The sequence below is a fragment of the Schistocerca gregaria genome, chromosome 2 (genome assembly GCF_023897955.1).
Source record: "Schistocerca gregaria isolate iqSchGreg1 chromosome 2, iqSchGreg1.2, whole genome shotgun sequence".
Taxonomy (NCBI): domain Eukaryota; kingdom Metazoa; phylum Arthropoda; class Insecta; order Orthoptera; family Acrididae; genus Schistocerca; species Schistocerca gregaria.
The window spans coordinates 373,505,850-373,532,703 of NC_064921.1; the positions used below are offsets into that span (position 1 = coordinate 373,505,850).

A 26,854-nucleotide genomic window follows, 5' to 3' on the forward strand; every position below is an offset into this window, starting at 1 on the left:
TATACAGTGAGTAGTTGTAATGGGATATTGGCACTAAAATGGAAATATAAACAAGATGTTTACATGCTTTCCACAAAACATTCAACAGCAGAAATGATTGCCACAGACACACCTCTCCGCAATGCATCGTGGAAACCAAAATTTGTAGCTGAATACAATACAGGCATGATTGGAATTGATCACCAAGATCAGATGCTCGCATGCTTCCCTGTGATGAGAAAATGTATGAAAGGATCGTCATCATCATCATTTAAGACTGATTATGCCTTTCAGCATTCAGTCTGGAGCATAGCCCCCTTATAAAATTCCTCCATGATCCCCTATTCAGTGCTAACATTGGTGCCTCTTCTTATGTTAAACCTATTACTTCAAAATCATTCTTAACTGAATCCGGGTACCTTCTCCTTGGTCTGCCCCAACTCCTCCTACCCTCTACTGCTGAACCCATGAGTCTCTTGGGTAACCTTGATTCTCCCATGCGTGTAACATGACCCCACCATCTAAGCCTGTTCGCCCTGACTGCTACATCTATAGAGTTCATTCCCAGTTTTTCTTTGATTTCCTCATTGTGGACACCCTCCTGCCATTGTTCCCACCTGCTAGTACCTGCAATCATCCTAGCTACTTTCATATCCATAACCTCAACCTTGTTGATAAGCTAACCTAAATCCACCCAGCTTTCGCTCCCATACAAGCAAGTTGATCGAAAAATTGAACAGCGCACAAATAACTTAGTCTTGGTACTGACTTCCTTCTTGCAGAAGAGAGTAGATCGTAGCTGAGCGCTCATTGCATTGGCTTTGATACACCTCGCTTCCAGTTCTTTCACTATGTTGCCATCCTGTGAGAATATGCATCCTAAGTACTTGAAACCGTCCACCTGTTCTAACTTTGTTCCTCCAGTTGGCACTCAATCCGTTTATATTTCTTTCCCACTGACATTACTTTCGTTTTGGAGATGCTAATCTTCATACCATAGTCCTTACATTTCTGATCTAGCTCTGGAATATTACTTTGCAAACTTTCAATCGAATCTGCCATCACAACTAAGTCATCCGCATACGCAAGACTGCTTATTTTGTCTTCACATATCTTAATCTCACCCAGCCAGTCTATTGTTTTCAACATATGATCCATAAATAATATCAACAACAGTGGAGACAGGTTGCAGCCTTGTCTTACCCCTGAAACTACTCTGAACCATGGACTCAATTTACCGTCAACTCTAACTGCTGCCTGACTATCTATGTAAAGACCTTTAATTGCTTGCAAAAGTTTGCCCCCTATTCCATAATCACGTAGAACAGACAATAACTTCCTCCTAGGAACCCAGTCATATGCCTTTTCTAGATCTATAAAGCATAAATACAATTCCCTGTTCCACTCGTAACACTTCTCCATTATTTCACGTAAGCTAAAGATCTGGTCCTGACAACCTCTAAGAGGCCTAAACCCAAACTGATTTTCATCCAATTGGTCCTCAACTAATACTCGCACCTTCCTTTCAACAATACCTGAGAAGATTTTACCCACAATGCTGATCAAAGAGATACCTCTGTAGTTTTTACAATCTTTTCTGTTTCCATGTTTAAAGATTGGTGTGATTACTGCTTTTGTCCAGTCTGATGGAACCTGTCCCGACTCCCAGGCTATTTCAGTTATCCTGTGTAGCCATTTAAGACCTGACATTCCACTGTATTTGATGAGTTCCGACTTAATTTCATCCACCCCAGCCGCTTTACTGCACTGCAATCTATTGACCATTTTCTCCACTTCCTCAAATGTGATCCTATTTCCATCATCATTCCTATCCCATTCTACCTCGAAATCTGAAACATTACTGATCGTATTTTCACCTACATTGTGCAACTCTTCAAAATATTCCCTCCATCTGCCCAAGGCATCCACAGGATTCACCAGCAGTTTTACTGACCTGTCCAAAGTACTTGTCATTTCCTTCTTACCTCCCTTTCGAAGATTGCTAATTACACTCCAGAATGGTTTTCCAGCAGCTTGACCCATAGTCTTCAAACTGTTTCCAAAGTCCTCCCAAGATTTCTTCTTGGATGCTGCAATTATCTGTTTGGCTTTGTTTCTTTCTTCAACAGAACTTTCTCTGTCTACCTGAGTTCTAGTATGTAGCCATTTTTGATACACCTTCTTTTTCCTTTTACGGGCTGCCTTGACTGTGTCATTCCACCAAGCTGTTTGCTTCATCCTACTTTCACACACTACTGTTCCAAGACATTCTTTAGCCACTTCTAGTACTGTGTCCCTGTACCTTGTCCACTCCTTTTCCAATGACTGTAATTGACTACATTAAACTAACTGGTACCTTTCTGAGATCGCTGTTATGTACTTATGCCTGATTTCCTTATCCTGAAGTTTCTCCACTCTTATCCTCCTATATATGGACCTGACCTCCTGCACTTTCAGCCTCACAATCCCAATTTCACTACAGATTAAATAATGATCATTGTCATCAGAGAATCCCCTGAATACACCTGTGTCCCTAACAGCCTTCCTGAATTCCTGGTCTGTTATTATATAGTCAATGACAGAACTGGTTCCCCTGCCTTCCCAAGTATACCGGTGAATGTTCTTATGTTTAAAAAAGGAGTTTGTGATTACTAAGCCCATACTGGCACAGAACTCCAAGAGTTGTTTCCCGTTCCTGTTGGCCTCCATATCCTCTCCAAATTTACCCATAACCTTTTCATACCTTTCTGTTAGATTTCCAATCCTGGCGTTAAAATCACCCATGAGCAGAACACTGTCCTTGTCCTTTACTCTAACAGCTACATCACTGAGTGCCTCATAAAAACTATCCATCTTATCTTGATCTGTCCCTTCACGATGCGAATATTCTGAAACAATTCTAATTTTCTTGCTAGACACTGTCAAATCTATCCACATCAGTCGTTCGTTTACATACCTTATTGTAACTACGCTGGGTTCCATTTCTTTCCTGATGTAAAGCCCTACACCCCATTGTGTTATTCCTGCTTTGACTCCTGACGGGTAGATCTTGTATTCTCCCACTTCCTCTTCTTTCTCACCCCTTACCCGAATGTCACTAACAGCTAAAATGTCCAGCCCCATCTTACTTGCAGCCTCTGCCAGCTCTAGCTTCTTCCCAGAGTAGCCCCCATTGATATTAATAGCTCCCCATCTCATTACCATTTGTTTGCCAATTTGTATCTTAGGAGTCCCTGGTTTGTCAGTTAGAGGTTTGACTCCGTCACCTCCAAAGGTCTGAGGCATTTTGCTCTGATTGTTGCCAGCATCATATTTAAAGCACCACAGGGAAGCAGGTTGCTAGCCTTACTTGCCCCGAGTCCCATTGGGTTTTACCCCTAACGGCTGAGGGACTAACCAGTGGATTTGGTAGTCTTTGCCGTCTAAGTACAAAGGTGACCACGACTCAGAATATGCCCAAGATGCCCAGCCTTATTCCAAAGTAACTGGTATGCCGACTGTCGGGACCACTTACTTGGCCACTCATGCATTGCCCGGGTTCATGAACTAGGACATGACTACAGAAACCCACACCATGAACCACTGTATGAAAGGATACTGCACGATATTCTTTTACCTATTTGATGTTGCTTTATTTAACACATACATTTTGTATTACCAAATATATTGTGGCAAATGATAGAGCTACGCAAAATATAGGATTTACATTGCGGAATCATTGTTGAAAACAACACCTGTACCGGAATATAATCAGAAGGGACGATTAGCATCCGGCGATATACCACAAAGACTGGACGCACAACATTGGGCACATTTTCCCAAACATATTGATCAAACACCATCAAAAGTAAATCCTGTGAGAGCTTGTGTAATGCGCAGAAAGCGTAAACGATGCAGAGAACCAACGTGGGAAGACAAAAAGTGCAGGGTTGCGTTACATGTGCCAGATTGTTTTGAATGATATCATACAATCGAAGACTATTAAATTCATGTACATGTCATTGTGAAGACGTTTTGTTTGAAAATGTGTTTGCCACACCTACTTACAAATCTGGAGGGCATCTGCATGACTCCAGATGCCACCAAGCATAGTGCACCGCAGCCTTCGCGTGTGTAAGCGCCAGGAATCGTAAGACGCATCCATACCTTGCAGCCACTTACAGTTCACGCTAACGGAACTTAAATCGTAAGGCAAAGGGTTAAAATCAGATCCAACAAAAGGGCTAAGAGTAATTACAATTTCAATATAAAGCAGAAGGAATTCATCAATTGACTGACATGATTACCACTGAAGAAGCAGAGCTGCAACTGACAGAATCACGCCATCTTATCAATCACCATCGTTACCACTTTCTTACTCTCAGTCATAATGCACAAAGTGTTTCAGAGAAAGCATCATGTGCTGCCACTACATAATAATCTAAGCAAGACATCACACATCAGAAGAAAGCTTACCAGGCCAACCCTGTGCCCACAACACTACTAGCCATTAAGCAACTGCTGGAAGAGCACAATGTATGAACCACTCTCAGCAACCAAAGCAGCCAGCACCACAAAGGCATGATGGCTGCCAAAAAACAAAATGCACCACAAGGATTGCAGGTTACTGTACTTAATGTACTCACATCTCAGTTTTAAAAAAGCCTACTACTGTAAACCATTAGAAAAACAAAAACAAGAGCTCTAGAAGTAAAAGATACATGCATCCAGGCAAATCATTTACCTTTACTTTCACTAAAAAGAGAGCAAGGAGAACAGCAGGGGAGGTTGGAGTGAAGGTTGGTGTACACAACACATTAGAGGTATCGTAATCCAGCAACTTCTGTCCCTGTTCCTAATGCAAGTTTATTTTCAAAGATTGCAATCACTGCCATCAGTTTGCTACTAGTCCCAACACAATTGGAAATCACTAACATAAATCAGCAATAGTTGCTCTTGCATTATAACACAGACATCTGCAACAATAAGGTTCCCTAGTTACTATGGAAATGACCTCTAAAACACATTAAATACTCCCAATTCCAGGTAAGTCTGTCACTCACGAGTGGTCAAGAAGACATTGCCGGTTCCCAAAATGTGTTGCCATCAGTAGCTGAGGTGAGCAATGCCAAATGAGCCCAGATGAGATAAAACAGCAAAGGTGCTGGGAGTGCACTTCCATAAATCAGATTCCAAATATCAGTAAGTCAGGTTTTTTGTTTCAGAAAAATAATCTAGAGCATATTGGATGATTATCTTTACTTGCCTGAGGCATAAATCCTAATCCAGTAACTAAAGTATTTCTCTGAAAACTGCTCACTTGCTTTCTGATCATAACAACTAGGAAGAGCATCTCTTCAAACGAAGGCCCTTTGCAGCCGTGTAAGGTATATCCCTCCCTACAACCTTGACACTTAGGATATGACAGCAGACCTTGCTTTTTATTTGCTTCTGTTTCTAAGCAAGTTAATTTATTTAGCACAAGATATTAAGGAAATATTTGTCCACTATGTGCTGTGAAGTGGTGTGCAGGGTATAACTATTAAAAACAGACAAAGCAAGCCCCAGGCTTGCCTTTCACGCAATCCGTGGATTCTTAAAAAAAAGTTTAAGAGGGAATAATTCAGCATTGTTACTGTCACATCAAAATAAAGCACAAGTGCAGTAGTAAGTTGATTTGGAATAAATGAAGTACAGACAACTTGCCAACAGTTTTTGGGACAAGCATTCTGAATGAAAATTCAAAAATATCACTCTTGAATAACCTTTCAATTAAATTGATACTGCACAAACACAATTACTTTTCTTTGAAAGTTCGTGTTCCTAGGTGCTATGATTCACTTTTGCATTCAAACTTTATTGTTTGTTTCTGAATGTGATCATGGAATGAGGAGGACAACAAATTTTCATATTTACATCATTCCAAAAGTGGCTCTCACAAATGGAAAAAGAAAAATGTTGCACAGGGAGGGAAATATGATGAAATGTTATGATAGAAAATACAAATATAGCTATAAATGTGTGAAATAGCTGAAATGATGATAACGTGTAGATAAAGAAGTTCGTACATTTCAGAATGGAGGGGTTATTGTGTACATGTTCCAATATCTGGGACTGGTATTTATCCTAAGGCTTTACATCTTTTCTCATGGAATGAAACACTTGGGACATAGGCAGTTATCAATTTCTCGGATGGGGATGTTATTTCAAATTTAACATTTAATGCTGTTTAAGAACAGTAGGATTTGTGCCGACAGTATTTCCCCTTTCTCTATAGTCTTCATGAACAATACGCAAATGGCATTATAGCCTATATGCACCCATCAGTATCGTATGACTTACACAATTACAATTAAGAAATCTGACATGCAAGTGGCCAAATTGGCATTAACTAAAGGAGTTTGTTCCCACTTGTCAGTCGTATTGATACAGGCATGAAACTGCTTAAATAAGTTTGCACTTATTACGAATTTTTTTAATGAATAATGCTGCCTAGGTTAGATTACCTATTTTTATTTACTGTAGTATTCCAGGTACTGGAATCATCAGATTTATAAATGAAATTAAAGTAGCATAAAAGTAAGAAATGTTATACATGCACATATGAAAGCACATTAATGGAAATTGTAAAAAGCCACAAGAAACAAAATAATGTACCACAAGTAACGTGGGAAAACTCTAAATATCGTACCCTTAAAACAATGTCTGGTAACTTTGATATAGACAAGTCAGGCTCTGCATCCAGTACTTTCAACAACAAATTGTGGTCTTTTATATGGAAACTCCATCTTTTGGAAGGTGCATCTGCAATTAATTACAATAATAACAAAGCATTCATTATCCATATTGTTAAATCAGAATAAAATAATAACAAAGCACTTATTATCCATATTATAACATCAGCATACAATAAAAAGTAAGATTTTTAATAGAAATTGTTGTTTGGGTAACAATCAATGAAAAAGCTAAGAATTTTGCATCTAATTGGTATCTGAGCCATTAGAGATGGAAATGATCACCATGTTACAATCTCACAAAGTTTCAGTATTGCAATGGAAGCACAGCTGAGTCTGTGCCACAATAATGATGAATCCTAAACAGAAAAAAGATACATCTATAAACTAAATGACACACTTCTCAAAAGTGAACAATTATTCATAAAATTTGCAGCTATAGCTGTGGTCAGCTGAAGAAAATTTAGTCTGTAAAATTTGTAATGCCAAAAGATTCACATCAACAATGAATTTACAGTAAGAACAAAGTAATGTTTAGGTTGTATCAGGACTTCACCTACAAAACTGAGGAACCATAGATCACATATACATGATTACTGTTTGTTCAAAAACCATCTTTTTAATCTTATGTTTGTAGTTGTGCAGGCAAGAAAGCCACAAAGCTCTGAAAATAGATAGAAACAATCATACACAAATTACTTTCTATTAAAAGTATATTTGAATAACTTAATAGATGTCCGAACAGTATGCCTTGAAAACTCTATTACATGTTTGCTGCTCTCACAGCAATAACCATAAAACTCCTCAAATGACTAAATTTCTGGCATCAATGGTAGAAACTGATTGTAGTGCCTGCCTGGTGGGGGCAATGTGGGAGGGGGGGGGGGGGGGCTATCAATCATGGCATGGTTCTATTTCTTGACATGAAATATGCTTTGATTTGGACAATCAGCTCAGCTCTGGTGGCAACCGAAGCGATGTACACCACACTTGAATCATCCAAATGTGATGGTCACACAACAGCTGGGCCTATCCAATGTGCCCCAAAGTTGTCATTTAGCAGTGCTTCTGCATTGGCACTGAAATGAGAAATGGCTTTAACATGCTGGAAACAAAAGTTGCCATGCTCAATAAGTAGTACTGTACCCAGCTGTTTTGTAGATTTGGTATGCATAAATTATGGGTGAGCTGCTATAGAAAATTGTACTAGCAGATGTATGGGTTTTGCAAAACACTTACACATCATTCCATGACAAACAAGCACAGAAAACATTTGCTGGTGATATCTAACAGGTATGATGTCTTAATGTTCCATAGTGAGGAAGTCTTCCACTATGTAATTTATACTTGTAAGACAGCATGAGCATCTCTTCCGGTCTCCTTCCCCTCACCATAATTCATAATTATATCAGTGAACCTAAGTAACTGGCAGTATATTAGGAATGTTAATAACTGGTTAGGCCAACTGAAGACTTAGAAACAGCACTAAAAAATGATTATGATACACTGCTTTCATGACTAATTCACATCATTCCTATCTGTATCTACATTGTTGGCTGACAATTTGGATACTACAACACAGTACTGACTATTCCATGACATGAAAGCTGTTAATCTTTTGTTCTATTGCATCTCAGTGGAATGCTTGAATGCCCAAACAAATGACAAAATTTACCTTCATATAACCATTTTTGAGCCATCAGTTTTCTGACTGATATGATGCAGCCCACCAAGAATGCCTTTAATCCATTTTTAATTATTTATCTTAACAAATTACAGACAATGAAAGAAAAGTTTTTTTTTACTTACCATATTTTGCACTTCCCATAGTTTTGAAAATGTCTATCATACGCTTATGGTAGCCAACATCTATAACAAACCTATCTTTTGAAACAAGTTTACAATATCCTGTAATTTTATTGGAAGATTGTGATTTGCCAAAAATGTTCTGATCGTTGTCAGCACGCACGTTAGTGTGGGCGGCATTATTAATCCACAGATCAGTAGAAGATGTACTGTTTTTATGTGAACTAGCTTGTATGTTACCATAAAAAGGCAACACTGTTTTAACTCCTTGAAGTCTGTTATTTCCTGTTTCAGAAGCTACTCTCTTAGGAGATTGTGCTTCAGGACATGGAAAGGTACTTGATGAACTACGCTTGAATGTATCTTGTCCCACTGTGACCACATCTGAAGCCCTTTTATGATGGGTATCTGAGAAACTATTCTTATTATTTTGATAAACAGTTGCTGAGGCACTCTGCTGGTTCAAAAGTTTACTTCTTCTCAGTTCCTGTGCTCTTCGTTTGTTTTCTTCAATTCTCTGCAGCTGTTCCGGAGTCAATGTGGCCATGTCTAACAACTGAAAAAGAAAAATTACATTTGCACACTTAAATATCGCTTGAATAAGTAAATACATCTCCCCTGCCCAAAAACCCAAACGAGTGAGGTCCATGAAGTCACTGATTAATGATTGTGTAAAGGGCCATAAGACTAATAACTAAATGTAACCCGGCCCACTATCAGGAAATATTTTTTAAAAATGGCACCCTTAAGGCATCAAATGAGTTCATCTACTCAGGACATCATTTTCCAAAAAAGAGTTAAAACTATGCAGTTATTTCCCCAAGGAGCTTAGTGATTCAACTGGAACACATTTATCTAAAGAAGCAGTCACTGGGTACCTCATAAATAATGCATACGATTTAATAATAATATCAAACAGGATAATCCAGGATGGAATCTACCAATATTATAAAGAAGAAAGTTGCTACTCACCATGTAGCAGAGATGCTGGGTCGCTGACAGGCACAACAAAAAGACTGTCACAAATAAGCTTTTAGTCGTACGTAAGGCCTTTGTCTAAAATAGACGAGACACACACACACACACACACACACACACACACACACACACACACACACACAAAATCATGAAAACACAACTCACACACACGACTGCAGTCTCTGGCAACTGAAGCCACACTGTGAGCAGCAGCACCACTGCATGATGGAAATGGTGACTGGGTGGGGCTAAGGAGGAGGCTGTGGTGGGGAGGGGGATGAATAGTATGATAGGGGTGGCGAACAGTGACTTCCTGCCAGGGAGCATGCAAGGACGAGGTGGAGAGAGTGTAGTCGGGAGATTAGACAGAGGGCATGGGAGATGAGGGGAGGAGGGGGGGATAGAGGAAAAGGGAAGAAGTAAAAAGACTGGGTGCGATGGTGAAATGAGGGTTGTGTAGTGCTGTAAAGGGAACAGGGAAGGGGCTGGGTGAGGACAATGACAAATGAAGGTTGAGGCCAGGAGGGTTCTGGGAACATAGGATATATTGCAGGGAAAGTTCAGACCTGCAAATTCAGAAAAGCTGGTACTGATGGGAAGGATCCATATGGCACAGGTTTTGAAGCAGTCACTGAAGTGAAGGATGTCAAGTTTGTCAGTGTGCTTAGCAACATGGTGGTCAAGTTGTTTCTTGGCCACAGTTTGTCAGTGGCCATTCATGTGAACAGACAGCTTGTTGGTTGTCATGCCCACATAGAATGCAGCACAGTGGTTGCAACTTAGGTTGTAGATCACATGACTGGTTTCTCAGGTAGCCCTGCCTTTGATGGGATAGGTAATGTTTGTGACCGGACTGGAGTAGGTGGTGGTGGTGGTGGTGGGAGAATGTATGGGACAGGTATTGCATCTAGGTCTACTACAGGGATAAGAGCCATGAGGTAAGGGTTTGGGAGCAGGGGTCGTCTATGGATGAACAAGTATTTGTGTAGGTTCAGTGGTCGGCAGAATACCACTATCGGAGGGGTGGAAAGGATATTGGGCAGGACATTTCTCGTTTCATGGCACGACGAGAGGTAGTCAAAACCCTGGTTGAGAATTCATTTGCTTCAGTCCTGTGTGTGTGTGTGTGTGTGTGTGTGTGTGTGTGTGTGTGTGTGTGTGTGTGTGTGTGTGTTCTATTTTTTATGAAGGCCTTACTGGCTGAAAGTTTATTTGTGACAGTATTTGTGTTGTGCCTATTGTGACTCAGCACCTCTGCCATATGTTGAGTAGCAACTTTCTTTTTCATAATATTAACCCTTTAACTGCTCTGGACGTGTTAACGCGTGCACCTTTGTACCTGTCCCTGTGTGCTCTGAATGTGTTTACATGTAGACATGTTCAGAGTACCAGGTAGAAGGACTGATGGAATGCATAAACACATTCAGAGCACACAGGGGCAGGTACAACGGTGCTTGCATTAACACATCCAGAGCAGTTAAAGGGTTAATAATAATAATAGTAATTGTAACAGTAAAAGAAACAGCAATAATAATAATAATAATAATAATAATAATAATAATAATCAGTGATTGCTAGTGAACAATATTACTGTCGCAACATTCTTCTGAGTTCAACTCACCTATCATGCAGACTCACTTTTTAGAAATACAGAAGAGAAGAAATGTCAGAAGGAACAGAGGTGTTACAGAGTGGTCATGATACTAAAGTCATCTGTAAACATGTGGGGTGTGTGCAATGAACAGTGTTGAGAGACTACATGAGAGTATATAATTCTTTTTTTTTTTTCCTTCAAGCTAACTTCTTCCAAGTTTGTACAACATAAGATAATTTTACAATAGGTATGATCAACGAGATAGTGCATCTGTTAAGATAGATTTTGGAGGATGGGCACACATGCTTTGTCCAACCATATGGAATTAGGTTTTCTTAAATCACTTCAGGGAAATACTGTACGTCAACAAGACGGTGACCAATGATCTGTCCTCTCACCATTTCACAGGTGTGCATATTCATATGCCTGGATATGGCACAGGAAAGCGTGATAGGACCCATGCTATTCATGGCATGGCAGACCATATTAACAGTAAGCTCAGACTTTTTGCAGATGATGCATTTATCTGTAACAAAAGATACTGGGAAAAAGCAATTACTCTACTAAGGAACTTGCTTACAAAGGACTCACACATCTCATCTTAAAGCATTACTAAGTGTGTGAGAGACATCCCAAAGAGAACTAACAAGGGAACTGAATGTATCTACGTAAGGTTAGCACAGATGATCATAGGTTTCTTACATCAACAGGAGAGTGCCATTGAGACTCTTTAAAGATAGACATCCATTTTCTCCTAAAGCCTTCTTACAAGTTTCAAGAAACAGTATTAAGAGAGTAATCGAGGAATATACTACAGCCTCTAGTATATCACTCCCATAGTTACCATGCAGATGATAGTAGACTAACTACTGTCCACACAGAGATATTTAAGCAAGCATTCTACCCACAGTTTGAAGAAAAATGAATACACAGTAAAATAGGGAAGTGGTCTCGGCCACAAACTTCCCAATGATTTTTCAGAGCACAGATGCACACATGACTGATATTTTCCTTGTACTGAGTTGATAGTTCCTATGTAATTGCAGAATGATCCTTTCTAAGAATAAATCACCACTGCCACCAAGACTACTGCTACATCATGAGCCCCCCCCCCCCCCAACCTCCCCCCCCCCCCCTCCACACACACACAAATTGAGTGGGTGCCCCTGAGATAATAAATTCTGTATTACAGTAGATTTCAGCTTAGAAGCCAGTCCACGTACACATAAAAAAACTACTTTCTTAAACAACCCCTCATTCCTTTGAAGTACAAGAAGTATATGTATGACAGTATTCATTCCACTACTCTGAAGAAGTGTGATGAAGAGGACTGGTCACAGGATTGTCTGTTGCTTGGGGATTGATGCCCCTTAGATGTCACGTGTCCCAATGGGAGGTTTTAGTTCTACAGAGCTCACTTTGCTTCCAATTTCGCACAGATTAAATCATAAGGGGGCTATTCGTAAAGTAAGTTCTATTTATTTTTTAAAAAATGTGAATGAAGTTACAATATTTGTTTTACAACACTGTAAAAGTAAACACTTTAATTTATTTTTCCACATAGTTTCCAGCTGCACTGAGACATCTGTTGTGGCATGTGAAGAGCTTTGACATTCTGCAATCACAGAATTCTTTCGCCTTTGACTGAAGCCAACCTACAGCACTGATTTTCAACTCTCTGTCATTGCCAACATTAAAAAATATTAACTTAAACCAGGGGGATGATAAAGTCAACAAGCATCCATTTCACTGCCACTTGCTTAACTGCATTGATCACTCAACTGGTGGTCGTGATTCTGGATGTGGGGCATTAAACAGCTTAGTGATCAGTGCCCTTACAAAGAGTCAGCAAGCCATTCTTTTGTGGGAGGGAGGGGGGGGGGGGGGAGGGGGTGTAAAGGGACCAAAGTACAGAGTAGGGTCGTAAGTCCCTTTTGACTGACGCAAACAAGGTTCAAGATAAAACAACTCCCAAAATTAGTCTGGGAAAGTGAAAGGGTGTAAAAGGAGTGAGAAACCACACCAAAGGAGAAAATGAAAGAAATGTACAAAAAAAAGGGGGGGGGGGGGGCGTACACCACAAGGAAAAATAGAGCAAGGTATTAAACTCATAAAGCAAATGGCCTGGACTGGCTGATCACAAGAATAAAAAGGATGAACCAGCCACTCTGCAACACACTAAAATGTCCATCCTAAAAGGAAAGGCGAGAGGAACACATATGGGGAAAAGACGAACACCAAGGCAAACAAAATGCAAAGAAAGGGTGACAAAGAGTTAAAATGGAGGGAGAGTGGAGGCCTTGGAGAGAAGGCTAGACACCCACCCTTAGATTGCCTGATAAAAACCCCACAAATAAAACATAAAACTAAATCTGCTGTTGAGGCATTGTCACCCAGCACCATAGGTAGAGTGCTGGGAAGGTCCACCGCACAGTGGCTAAAATTGGGCAGTCCAACAAGATGTGAACAACAGTCATATGGGAGCCATAGAGACACTGCGGTGGGTCCTCGCGATGGAGAAGGTGACCATGTGTTAGCTGCGGAAGGCCAATGTGGAGCCAGCAAAGGACAACAGATCCCCTGCCAAGTGGCTCACATGGATAACTGCCACACATTCGTTGTCTCCTTGATAAGACGGAGTTTATTTGGCGTACCAAAGGGTAGCCATTCAGTATCCCAGATCGCAAAAACTTTGCGGCAGAAGACCAATTGCAAATCTGTCTCCGGTAGGCCAATCTCCAGAGATGGTTTACTGGTAGCTGTTTGGCCAGGTGGTCAACAAGTTCATTGCCCAGTATCCCGACATGACCTGGGGCCCAAATGAAGGTTACTGAACGTCCACTGTTGCAGAAGGCATAAAGAGACTCCTGGATAGTTATTACCAAAGGATATCAAAGGAAGCACTGGTCGAGAGGTTGTAGGCTGTTTAAGGAGTCAATACAGATGATGGAGGACTCACTGACGCAGGAGCGGATATGCTCAAGAATGCAATAGATGGCTACCAACTCTGCAGTGAAAACACTGCACCCATCCAGCAAGGAGCACTGTTCTGTATGGCCAACTTGAGTGTAGGCGAACCAAATAGATCATCAACCACTGATCCATCTGTATAGACTATTTCTGAGCCCTCAAACTCACTAAGAAGAGAGAGAAATTGCCAGCGGAAGGCTTCAGAGGGAAAGGAGCCTTTTGGGCCATTCGATAGGTCCACCAAACCCGTGGCTGAGTTATGAACCATGGAAGTGTACGTAAGTGGACCCACAGAAAAGGTGGTAGAGGGGAAGCATCAACTTCAGTAAGACGCAACCAGACATGGATTGCAAGGGGATTCCCAGTTCTGGGTCGCCTTTGCAGGAGATGGATTACTGTTTTAGGGAAAATGATATGGTAGTTTGGATGGTGGGGCAAACACTGAATGTGGGCAGTATAATTTGCAAGCCGTAGTTGCCAATGGAGCCACAATGGAGGAACGCCAGCTACCACGAGCAGGCTGTTCACAGGGCTTGTTCGGAAGGCTCCTGTCACAATCCGAACTCCACAGTGGTGGATAGGATCCAGCAGATGCAGTGTGGAGGGCGATGCTGAACCATAAACTAGGCTCCCATAATCAGTAAGGGACTGTATGAGGGCTTTGTACAACTGCAGCAGTGTAGGATGAATAGCACCCCAGTCGGTGTCGCTCAGGCATTGAACAATATTAAGATGCCGCCAGCATTTGCCCTTAAGCTGACGAATGTGGGGAAGCCAAGTTAAGCAAGCACCGAAGACCAGTCCCAAAAATCGGTAAGAGTCCACTATATCTAGTAGTTGGTCATCGAGGTAAAGTGCTGGATGGAGGTGGGCAGTACGATGATGGCAGAGGTGCACAACACAAGTCTTGGTGGTCGAAAACTGAAAGCCATGAGGGAGGGCCCACTCCTGCGCCTTCGTTATAGCTCCTTGCAGCCGGCTTTCAGCCACACCAATAGAAGAGGATCAGAAGGAAATACAAAAATCATCAGCCTAGAGGATGGGGGGATACTGACGACCCTAATGGTAATGCGAGATCATTGATGGCAATTAAAATGAGTGAGACACTCAGGACAGAGCCCCCATGGGACCCCATTCTCTTGTGTATGGACTGCACTGTGGGAAGCACCGACACAAACTCTGAAAGTGCGGAACGACAAAAAGTTCTGTATAAAAATGGGGAGCGAGCCTCGGAGACCCAACTCATGCAGAGTTGCAAGGATGTGGTGTCACCAAGTAGTATCATAGGCCTTTATCAGATCGAAAAAGATGGCTCTAAGGTGTTGTTGCCAGGAAAAGGCCGATTGAATGACAGACTCCAGGTGCACCGAGATGTTGGTGGTGAAGTACCGTTGGTGATAACTGCCCTGGGACGGAGCCAGAAGACCCCAAGACTCGAGCAGCTAACACAACCGCAGGCTCATACGTTCAAGAAGCTTTCACAGAACATTTGTGAGGCTGATAGGACGATACTTATCAACATCTAGTGGGTTCTTACCACGCTTTAGCACTGGAACTATGATGCTCTCCCGTCATTGTGACGGGAATTCACCATTGCTCCAGATGTGGTTGAAGACGGTAAGGAGGTGGTGCTGGGAATCCGCTGACACATGTTTAAGCACTTGCGAATGGATGCAGTCTGGGCCAGGACATGTGTCACGACAGTTGGCAAGGGCACAGAGAAATTCCTACTCACTGAAGGGAGCACTGTATGGCTGGCGTGGATCAAACAAGAAGGGTTGTCATTCCACCCGCTGTTTGAGGAGACGAAAGGCGGGGTGGTAATTCTCAGACTCAGAGGTGTGAGAAGAATGCTTGGCAAAATGCTCTGCAATTATGTCTGGATTGGCAGATAAAATGCCATTTGTGGAAATTCCAAGTACACCTGCAGGAGGCTGATAGCCGTAAAGTCGGTGGAGCTTAGTCCAAACCTGGGAAGGGGAGGTTCGTGTCCCAATGGTGGAGACATAGCATTCCCAACACTCCTGCTTCTGTTGTCTGATGATTAGGCAAACCTGGGCAAGGAGATGTGTGAATGAAGTTCTCCAGGGAGGGGTGGTGCTTATTACATTGGAGGGCCTGCTTACAGTCTCCAATGGCCGCAGCGATTTACGGCAACCAACAAGGCACTGACTTCCACCAGAGGCAACCAGAGGAACAAGGGATTGCTGATTCAGCTCCAGAAATAATGGTATTAGTGATGGTGTGGATCACCTCTTCAATGCTGGCATACAACAGAGAGTCAATGGTGGTAGTGGAGGTGAAAGTGTGCCAGTCAGCCTTGGGAAGAGCCCACCTGGGCAAGCATTGAGATGGGCGACACTGGGGTAGGGACAGGAAGAGTGGAAAGTGATCATTACCACACAAGTCATCATGAGCTCTCCAGTGGATACCAGGGGGGGATCAAACATAAATGGGATTTTTGTTTCTGAACATCAACAGTTGGTAGCACTGGCCCTGGGCTTCTGCTATGCTTAAGTGGGACCGTTAGAAGTGAGGAGAGCATGCTGTTAGATATTTCCCACCATTTCGTCAGTAACACTCCTGATGTTGAGCAACAGGTGCACCCCTCCATTGCGTAATGCATAATTATCAAATTTCTTGATCGTGAAGGAGTTACAACAGCGGAAATTTGCAAAGATTCACTGCACAGTTCAGTGATAAAACATTATCAAGGACACGCGTGTTTGCCTGGCATAAAAAGTTCAAGGAAGGACAAGAACATGTCGAAAATCAGCAACACGGTTGACATCCTCAGACCAGCATTACAGACAAAAACATTTGTGCGGTTAAAGACATTATTGATGAAGATCAATGGTTGAGAGCATCAGAAATTGCACAAAAAGTCGGAATCAGTTATGGCAGCTGTCAAGCAATCATCACAGATGACCTACAGTTCCATAAAGAACTCCATAAAGTGTGTTCCAGATGGGTCCCTAAATTTTTGACCGAAAATCTGACAAAATTCAAACAAGCCAGTAAGGAATGGCAGAGAAAAGGAGAGAGTACCAGTGAAAGCCAAGACTCGACTGTCAGCTGGCAAGGTTCTTTCAACCCTTTTTTTTAATCAGCAAGGCATTTTGCTGATTGACTTTTTTGCATGAGCAATGCACAATCAATGCTGCTTACTACTGTGAACTTTTGAACATGGCGAGAGTTGCATATCGCTGCAAAAGATGAGACCAATCAATTTGACAGGTCATCCTCCTTCACGACAATGCCTGACCCCATACTGCAGCTCTAACTGTCTCCAAGCTATAGGAAATACACTGGACTACACTTGATCATTCTCCTTACAGCCCGGACTTACCACCCTGTGATTTCCATTTATTCAGACTGCTTAAAGATGCTCTAGGAGGACGATGATTTGAAGATGACGAGAGTGTGGAAGACTTCATGCGCAACTGGCTGGTGACACAACCCAGTTCTTTTTATGATGAGGACATCAAAAAGCTGCCCATAAGCTGGGTCAAATGCATTTCCAAAGCAGGAGACTATGTCGAAAAATAAATTATAATTGCCTTGAGTTTTTCAATAAATGGATTTAAATAAAAAGTAAAATCCCGTTTATATTTGATCCACCTTTGTAGATGAGAGAAGGACAGGACTGTACACCAAGAGATCAATGGCCAAGTATGTGACATGTGCCACATTGAACTGTGTGGGGGCACCTGTGTTTAGGAGGCAAAGCTCGAGTTGAGTTAGTATGCTCTCAATATGTTTGCCATGGCCAGTAATCTTGATTCCGCCTCACAAAAGATTATGGGCATTAAAATCACCCAGAAGCAGAAAAGGTGGGGGGGATGCGAAATGGGTGCAGCCAATACATGGGTCGGTGTGTCACCGTCTGGAGGGAGGTAGAGGTTAAAGATGGTTATTTCCTACGTTGTCCTCACCCTGACAGCCACAGCTTCTAATGATGTTTGACGGGACACAGGTTCATTACAGAAAGAGGTAAGGACAAAGATACAAACTCCACCATACGGTTTGTCACAGGCGGTACAGTTTTTTGTAGTACCCCCGATAGCCACAGAGAACGGGGATAAGGGGAAGCATGTAGTGACCGAGAAGCCAGGTTATGCTTCAGTATCACCTGCTGCTGCTCGTTGAGTATTTGCATCCACTGCCATTGTGGATGAGGCATTGGTGAGATCCAGGTCCTTAGGGGACGCTAAAATCTCCACCTCAACCTCAGACGCAGAACCAATAGGGAGTGGTGGTATAGGGTCCACCGGAGGGTCCTACTCCTGACCAGACTACTTCTTGGTTTGCTTGCCCTCTCGCTTCTCTTTAGAGGCTTGCTGGGAGGACTTCTCTGAAGTAGCTTCAGACACGGAGGAAGACCATGGAGCTCGTCATCCAGCAGATTGTGGCTCCTTTAGCCATTGGCGAGTGTCCACTGTGGCATTAGCGGAGACCTTGGAAGGGAGAGTCCCAAGGGACCCCTTCCACTTGAGAAGAGCCAGAGGTGGCTGTTGCTTCCCCAACTGGGGGGAAGAGACCAGTGTCCTGGCAACCTGAAGTAGGTGCTTTGGGAGCAACGAAAGAAGATGTGCTCCCTTCCACCAAGGGTGCGGATGTATTCGAGCAGCCTGGAGGGACCACTGTACACGGTAGAGAGTGTGGAACTACCGTCACTTGAGATTGTGATGTTGACATAGTTGCAGCACATGTGGATGTCAACCGAATGGGGTGCAATTGCCCAAATTTACATTTAGCCTCTTGGTAAGTTAGCCGATCCACAGTTGTGTACTCCATAAGTTTCTACTCCTTTTGGAGTACTGTGCAGTCTATTGAGAGGGGGAGTCATGCTCTCCACAGCTGACACAAGTGGGAGAAGGCGCATATGGAGTATTTGCATGCAGTGGACATCCGCAGTCTCGACATGTGGTGCCAGAATTGCAGCAAGAAGACATGTTCCCGAATTTCAAGCACTTAAGGCACCGCATTGGGGGAAGAGGGACGTAAGGTTTGACGTCACAGTGGTAAACCATCACCCGACCTTTTCAGGCAATGAATCACCTTCAAAGGCCAAGATGAAGGCACCGGTATCAACCCTATTGTTTTTGGGTCACCTGTATACACGCACCGGATGAAATGAACACCGTCCTATTCTAAATTGGCAAAGAACTCTTCATCAGACGGCAAGAGCAGATCACAATGGAAAAGAATCCCCTGGACCATGTTGAGGCTTTTATGGGGAATGATGGAAATGGGAATATCACCCAAGTGGTCACAGGCGGGCAATGCCCGAGACTGGGCTGGAGATGCTTCTGTATGAGGACTGCCCCCACTTCTCATTTTTGATAGTGCAGCCACTTCCCCAAACTTGTCCTCAAAGTGTTTCACAAAAGTTGAGGCTTTGTAGCCAGAAAGCAGTCCCCATCCATTCTTCCGCAGACCAAATACCTTGGAGAATTAGTCTCTCTCTTGTCCATAGATCTACATTCCTTCTATGGTGTGGCTAAAGAGGGGAACAATTTGAGGTCATATCTCTCAGCATTAAAGTAAACTTTTCCTTTTTTTAGGCCTGCCGGGGCCTTTCGGACCCCAGCAAAAGATGGCTTGGTCCACTTCATTGTGGGTCATCCACCCTGCTGCCACCCACTCCAATCGGGGCTCTCCCCTAGGTGCCACCCAGCCACAGCAAAGGCCACCTGGCACAATGGACATTGTTGGGAGCCCTGATACCCCAGGAAGACTGGCATCTACTCCTCGCCATACATGGGGAGTTTGCAGCTTAGGCATCAGCAGTGTGATGCTTGTGTTGTCAGGGGGCTACCACCAAACGGGGACATAATGGACCCACCAAAACAGACTGGTTACTGTACTGGATATTAGTTGCTGAGAAGTCCGATATTGTCATGGGGGCGAAAGAGGACAGTAGACAACGGAAGAAGATGGCGTACCCTGGAAGGTGTCCTCACCCAAATAGTTGAATTGCAGGTGGAAATGCAAAGCCGTGGCAATAAAAGGTGCAGGAGATCGAATCTAATGACACTATGGAAAACTGATGCAACATGTAAGGTGCCCTTCCCCAAATGGCCTGCACTTCCGTAGAATTTGGAAAGCAGGTCAAATAATAAAATGGGACCTGAACTTATATGGCCAAAAAGTAGGAGACTCCTTTTATTCACCTCTTACGACAGGCTGGAATACCTTGGGCCTGTTCTAAACCCCGGACCAGCAAGGGGGTCTTGCGGGGAGGGGGGTTGGGAGGGGGGGGGGGGGGGAAGGCAACATGACTGGTTGGTTGGTTTAAAAGAAAGGGGAGGGACCAAACTGCCAGGTCAGCAGTCCCTCATTCCGATTAAAATAATTCCACAAGGGTGGGAGTAAAATAGTCGAGAAATACAAAACACAGCAGGAAGAAAGGAGAAAACCACAAGAATGACAGAAGGGCAACAAACACTAAAATGGACAAAATCGGACAAGACTATAGAGACACACAAGAAACATGTAGAAGAGATCAAAACACGAGAGCAGATTACCATGGCTGGCTGACCATGAGAATAAAAAGGAGAAGCCAGCCACTCTGCAACACATTAAAACCTCCACCCTGAAAGCACTAGGGTGGGGGACACAGAGGGACAAAAGACATGCGCTAAAACTTAGATCAAATGATAAAATCCAACCTCACGAATAAAAAATGAAACTAAAGCTGCAGTTGAGGCATTGTTGCCAACACCGAAGGTAGAGTGCTGGGAAAGTTAAAAAGTCCACCGCAGAGCGTCCAGCAAGAGGTGGATGTCTGTAATTTGTGAGCCGCAGTGTCACTGAGGTGGATCCTAGCGACGGATGAAGTAACCATGCATTAGCTATGTATGGCCAATGCGGAGCCGGCAGAGGACAACTGATTCCCTGCAAGAGGACTGCATGGAATACTTTCACACATTGGTAGTCTCCTTAACAACACACAGTTTGTTGTGCTTACTGTTATGTCATTCAGTCTCCCAAAGTTGAAAAACCCTGTGGCATAAGACAGAACACAGGTCAGTTTCAGGGCTGCCCATCTCCAGAAGCGGTTTCTGCGTAGCCTGTTTGGCCAGCCTATTGGCAAGTCCGTTGCCTGGGATTCCGAAGTGTCCTGGGGACCACACAAACACCACTGAATGATGGGACTGTTCCAGGGCATAGATGGACTCCTAAATGGACACTATTGAAGGATGGCGAGGGAGGCACTGGTAGATAGCTTGTCTCCACTACAGTGAGTGATTCTGTATGAACGGTGCAACGCCGACAGAAATGCATGACACACGACTTCGCGGCTGAAAACTGGAAGCCATGGGCTGGAGCCCATGGCTGCGCCTTGTGAATGGCTCCCTGTAAGCACCGCTCGGTAACAGCAGTACTGGAGGAGCAGTACAAAATGCAGAAGTCATCCGCATACACGGAAAGTGAGACTAACGGCCCTACAGCTGCTGCTAGACCATTAATAGCCACTAAAAATAGAGACACTCAATACAGATGCCTGTGAAATGCCTTTCTCCTGAATACGGAGGGAACTATGGGAGGCACCAACTTGGACACAAATCATGGAGCGACAGGAAGCTTTGGATAAAACTCGGGAGAGGGGCCCTGGAGACCCCACTCATACAATGTGGCAAGGTTATAATGTCGCTAGGTAGTATGCTTTACGTAAGTAAAAAAAAGACGGCAACCAGATGTTGACATCTGGAAAAGGCTGTTTGGATGGCAGACTCGAGGGGCACAAGATTATCAGTGGTAGAGCGACCCTGGTGGAAGCCATCCTGACATGGAGCCAGCAGGCGACGTGACTCCAGGACCCAACCTAAATGCGGACACACCATACGTTTCAACAACTTACAAAGAAAGTTGGGGAGGCTGATGGGCCAGTAGCTATCCACATCAAGTGGGTTTTGACTGGCTTTGAGCACCGGAAAGATGGTGCTCTCCTGCCATTGTGATGGAAAGACGCAATCGCGCCAGATCTGGTTGAAGATGACGAGGAAGTGTCACTTGTATTCAGACAAGATATGTTTAATCATCTAACTGTGGATCTGGTCCGGCCTAGGAGCTGTGCAGGGGCAATGTGTAAGGGTGCTCAGGAGCTCCCACTCTGTAAATGGGGTGTTATAGGGTTCACTGTGGTGTGTAGTGAATGAGAGAACTTTCCATCCGCTGTTTGAGGATGCAAAAGACTGGGGGGTAGTTCTCCGACGCAGAGGTCGAGCATAGTGCTCAGCAAAGTGCTTGGCAATCACATTTGTGTCAGTAGATAACACAGCATTGATGTTAATTCCAGGGAAACCTGTTGGGTCTGATCTTCGTCCAGACTAGGGAAGGTGAGTATGGCACTCAATTGTCGATAGGTACCTCTCCCAACACTACTGTTTCCGCCATTTTATAAGCTCGCAAATGCGGGCACAGAGCTGCTTACAGGCTATTAGGTTCTCTAGGGAAGGGGCCGCTTATGTCGCTGTAGAGCTTGCCAATGTTCTTTAATGGCCTCAGAAACACCAAAGGACTGTCTATTGCCAGGGCACCCTAAAGAACGAGGGATCGCGTTCTCCGCCACAGAAACGATAGTTGTAGTGACCTGCTCAAAAACATAGATGGCACCATGCGGGGGAGATACAGCGGTGACAGCAGAGGTGAAGAATTCCCAGTCTACCTTGTTTAATGCCCATCTGGGTAGGCGTCTGTGGGCATGGCACTGTGGGAGTGACAGGAAGATGGGGAAGTGGTCACTACCATACACGTGGTCATGTGCCCTCCAGTGTATAAATGGGAGAAGGCCAGGACTGTGGAAGGATAAATCACTGGCCTAGTAAGTGCCATGAGCCACACTGAAATGTGTGAAGGCCCCAGTATTTAAGAGGCAGAGTTCGAGTTGAGACAAGAAAGTTTCGACATCTCTACCTCGGCCAGTAAGCACAGTGCCACCCCACAAGAGGTTATGGGCATTAAAATCTCCCAAAAGTAGGAAAGGTTTATGGAATTGATGAATCAGTGCAGCCAATGGATTCATGAGTACTGCACCATCTGGAGGAAGATATACATTGCAGACAGTTATTCCCTGTATCATCCTTATCCTGACAGCCACAGCTTCAAGAGGGGTTTGAAGGGGCAAAGGTTCACTGCATACTGAGTTCAGGACAAAGACACAAACTCCATCTGACACTCTATTATAGTCACTACGGTTCTTATAATATCCCCTATAGCCGCGAAGGACAGAGGTCCGCATTGCCGGGAACCATGTTTCCTGGAGGGCAATGCAGAAAGCAGGTGTAAAGCTTAACAGTTGCCGTAGCTCAGACAGATAGTGGAAGAAACCGCAGCAATTCCACTGGAGGATGACGTTATCATGAGGCTGGGAAGGCATAAAGCATGCAAGGAGGCAGGTTACGCCTCAGGGTCACATGCTGCCACTGACTGGCTCCTTTAGCCACTGGCGAGTGTCTGTTGTGGCATTAGTGGAGACCTTGTCAGAGAGGGTCCCAAGGGACCCATTCTGCATGAGAGGAGCTGGAGGAGGCTGTTGCTTCTCCAGCTGGGGGGGCAGGGGACCAATGTCCCCTGCACTTGGGGGAGGGGGGGGGCGGGGGGAGGCTTGCTCCCGAAGTAGGTATTTTGGGAGAAACGGAAGGAGATTTTCCTACTACCATCAAGGGGGCAGATGTATTCTGGAGGCCCGGAGGGCCCACTGTTCGAGGCACAGAGTGTGGTACGACTGGTACTTATGATGGCGATGGTAATGTAGCTGCAGTGTATGTGGACATCAACGGAGTGGGGAGTAATTGTTCAAATTTACGTTTATCCTCTTGGTAAGTCAACCTGTCCAGGATTTGTACTCCACGATTTTCCGTTCCTTTTGGAGTACTGCGCAGTCTGGTAAGCAGGGGGAATGCTGCTTGATACAAGTGGGAGGAGGTGCACAGGGACTATCTACATGCAGTGGGCATCCGCAGTCTCAACATGTGGCATTGGAAGTGTAGCAGGAAGACATGTGCCCAAATTTCCAGCACTTAAAGCACCGCACATGGGGGGGGGGGGGTGGTTGTATGGTTCAACGTCACAGTGGTAAACCGTCGCTTGACCTTTTCAGACGATGAATGACTCTCAAAGGCCAAGGTAAAGGCACTGGTTAGCAACCCTGCTGTCTTTGGGTAACCTGTAAACAAGCCGGATGAAATGAACATCCCGCTGTTCTAGATTGGCGCGGAGCTCATTGTCAGACTGCACGAGGAGGTTGAGATGGAAAAGAATCCCTGGACCATGATGAGGCTTTTATGAGGATTGATGGAAACTGGAGTATCACCCAGCCAGTCACAAGCGAGTAATGCCCAAGATTGGGCTGGGGATGCTGTCTGAATCAAGACTGCACCGCTACTTGTACAACGCTGTCACTTCCTCAAAATGTTCAACAAAAAATTGAGACTTCATAGGTAGAAAGGAGTCCCCGTCCCTTCTGTCACAGACTTCATACCGAGGCGAATATGGCTCTCTTCTTTCTGTAGCCCTACATTCCTCCCATGAAGCAGAGAGGGTGGGAAATGGTTTAGAGTCTTCTCTGTCAGCATTGTACTCGATCTTGCCCTTCTTAGAGATTGCTGGCACCATACGGTCACCAGCAAGAGATGACTTAGTCCTCTTCATTGTGGGTCAGCCGCCCAGTCAGATCAGGGGCTCTCCCCAAGGGCGCCACCCAGCCACGACATAGGCCACCTGGCATGATGGCCATTGCCGGGAGCCCTGATACCCCAGGAAGACAGATATCTACTCCTCAGCATACATGGGGAGTTTGCAGATTAGGCAACAACAGTGTGATGCCTGTGTTGTCAGGGGGCTACCACCAAATGGGTACATGACAGCCCCACAACAGACTGGCTACCATGCTGGACATTGGGCGCAGAGAAATCCAATACTGTCATGGGGGTGAAAGAGGCCAGGAGACAATGGAAGAGGATGACATACCCCAGAAAGTGTCCTTGCCCAAATAGTTGAATTGCAGGTGGAGATACAAAGCCATGACAAGAGGTTCAGGAGATCGTATCTAAGGACACTATGGATAACTCATGCACCACATAAGGTGTCCTTCCTCAAATGGCCCGCACTTCTGTGGAATTTAGAAAGTGGCAGGTCGAACCATAAAATGGGACCTGATCTTATAGGGCCGAAAAGTCTAAGACTCCTTTCAGTCACCTCTTACGACAGGCAGGGATGCCTTGGGCCTATTCTAACCCCCGTACCCGCAGGGAGAGAGGCAACATGAGGGGAGGGGGGAAGAACACAAAGGCTCTCCCCATAGGTGGAATTATTATGCTGCACTGAAGTCCACCTCTCCGCCCTAGCAATTTAGTGATGGCGCCCAACAGTTCACTAAACTTCAAAACCAGTGATACACTGGTGTCATGTCAGCAAGGATGGTGGGCACATTTCCTGCCAAACTGAGGGTTGCCCTGATGTCTTATATAAAAAACTTTTAGCCAAAATATAGTGAACCAAAAGTGGCACACTACAAACTTCACAGAGTAGTGGATTCTCCTGCCAGAGAAAAAGACAATGTGTTAAAGGGCTATATCCTAAGCACACAAGCACACTCTAGTGAGAAACACCTTGTTCCATCGGTGTGGCTGGCATGAAGTCCACCATGCCTGTATCGTAAATTTGAGTGGCTGCAGTTTGTTGTCCATCATCTCTAACTATCCATTCTCCCACTGATGCAAGAATTTTCTGTCAGATAATGAGATAACAGTGTGCAGGGGGATCGTACACTGATGTACATCACCATCCTGACATTCTGCTTTGTCATTTCCCTGTATCCTAATGTCTCCTGATACTTGTCTCAGTACGATGTGGATTTTAGGTGACGGCGAGCTTGCCCACTACTCGTGCCACCCTCTCGGCCTAGCTGACTGGATCAAAATGGTTCAAATGGCTCTGAGCACTATGGGTCTTAACATCTATGGTCATCAGTCCCCTAGAACTTAGAACTACTTGAACCTTACTAACCTAAGGACATCACAAAACACCCAGTCATCATGAGGCAAGCTGGCTGGATCCACAGGAGCGAAAATACGCAACGTGCGGCGTCAGGTACGCTGCAGGCAATTGCCGCTCATTTCCGGTTGGGCCGTACTTGCACCTAACGGAAGTGCCAATTGCGGGTTTCAATTTGGAGTTGTCCCTCTCATATACAGAGGATATGCCAGTGCTAACAAAGTCTATATCTCCTAAGACAAGAGATGGGAAACGGGATTGGTTAAGAGGAAAGAAAGGGCGTTGTGAAACACACTTTGTCTGGCTCTTCTGCAGGGCCCTGTCCGGCTTCGCAAGGCTGTGCGATGTCACAGGTAAGTTGAATCAACTGGTCTACCAGATACATTCGGTGAACCACTTGTAGTGCACTCGGGAAGTCAGAACACGTGAGAAGTCTGGTACTGTGATCCCTTTGAATACCCCCATCAAAATGCCATACAACTCCACATCATAATTTGAAAATTGTTCTCGAAGGGACATTTGAGAAACCCTATCATGATAAACAGCTGAGAACTCAAGAGGAACATGAGAGTTTTCCCTTGCGAGATCCATCTGTATTAATAATGGTAAAACTGTGATACATACTTAAAATTGAAGAGGAACAGTGTTGCAAGAAATAATCTTGAGTGCAAGTTTCTTGTACTGTGTCAGGGTTAAAATACCTTTGAGCCTCTGAAGCTACCAGGAAGGCAATTTATTACACACCTAGCCGTGTATTCGGAGGTCTGACATGTCCAGATCGGCAAGACAGGGGTAGCATGTATTTCTGATG

The 26,854-nt window shown here is 44.2% G+C and overlaps 1 protein-coding gene across 1 annotated transcript in view; it reads right to left on the reverse strand.

Moving 5' to 3' along the window:
• The window catches only part of LOC126319897 (SWI/SNF-related matrix-associated actin-dependent regulator of chromatin subfamily A-like protein 1), a 146,309-nt gene that overhangs the window by 113,666 nt on the left and 5,789 nt on the right, over positions 1–26,854 (reverse strand). The window contains exons 2-3 of the mRNA XM_049993604.1: positions 8,502–9,054; positions 6,650–6,762 (exon numbers count right to left, since the gene is read on the reverse strand). Of these exons, the coding sequence (XP_049849561.1) occupies positions 6,650–6,762; positions 8,502–9,045 (657 nt within the window). The 5' untranslated portion in view covers positions 9,046–9,054. The remainder of the gene's footprint in view (positions 1–6,649; positions 6,763–8,501; positions 9,055–26,854) is intronic.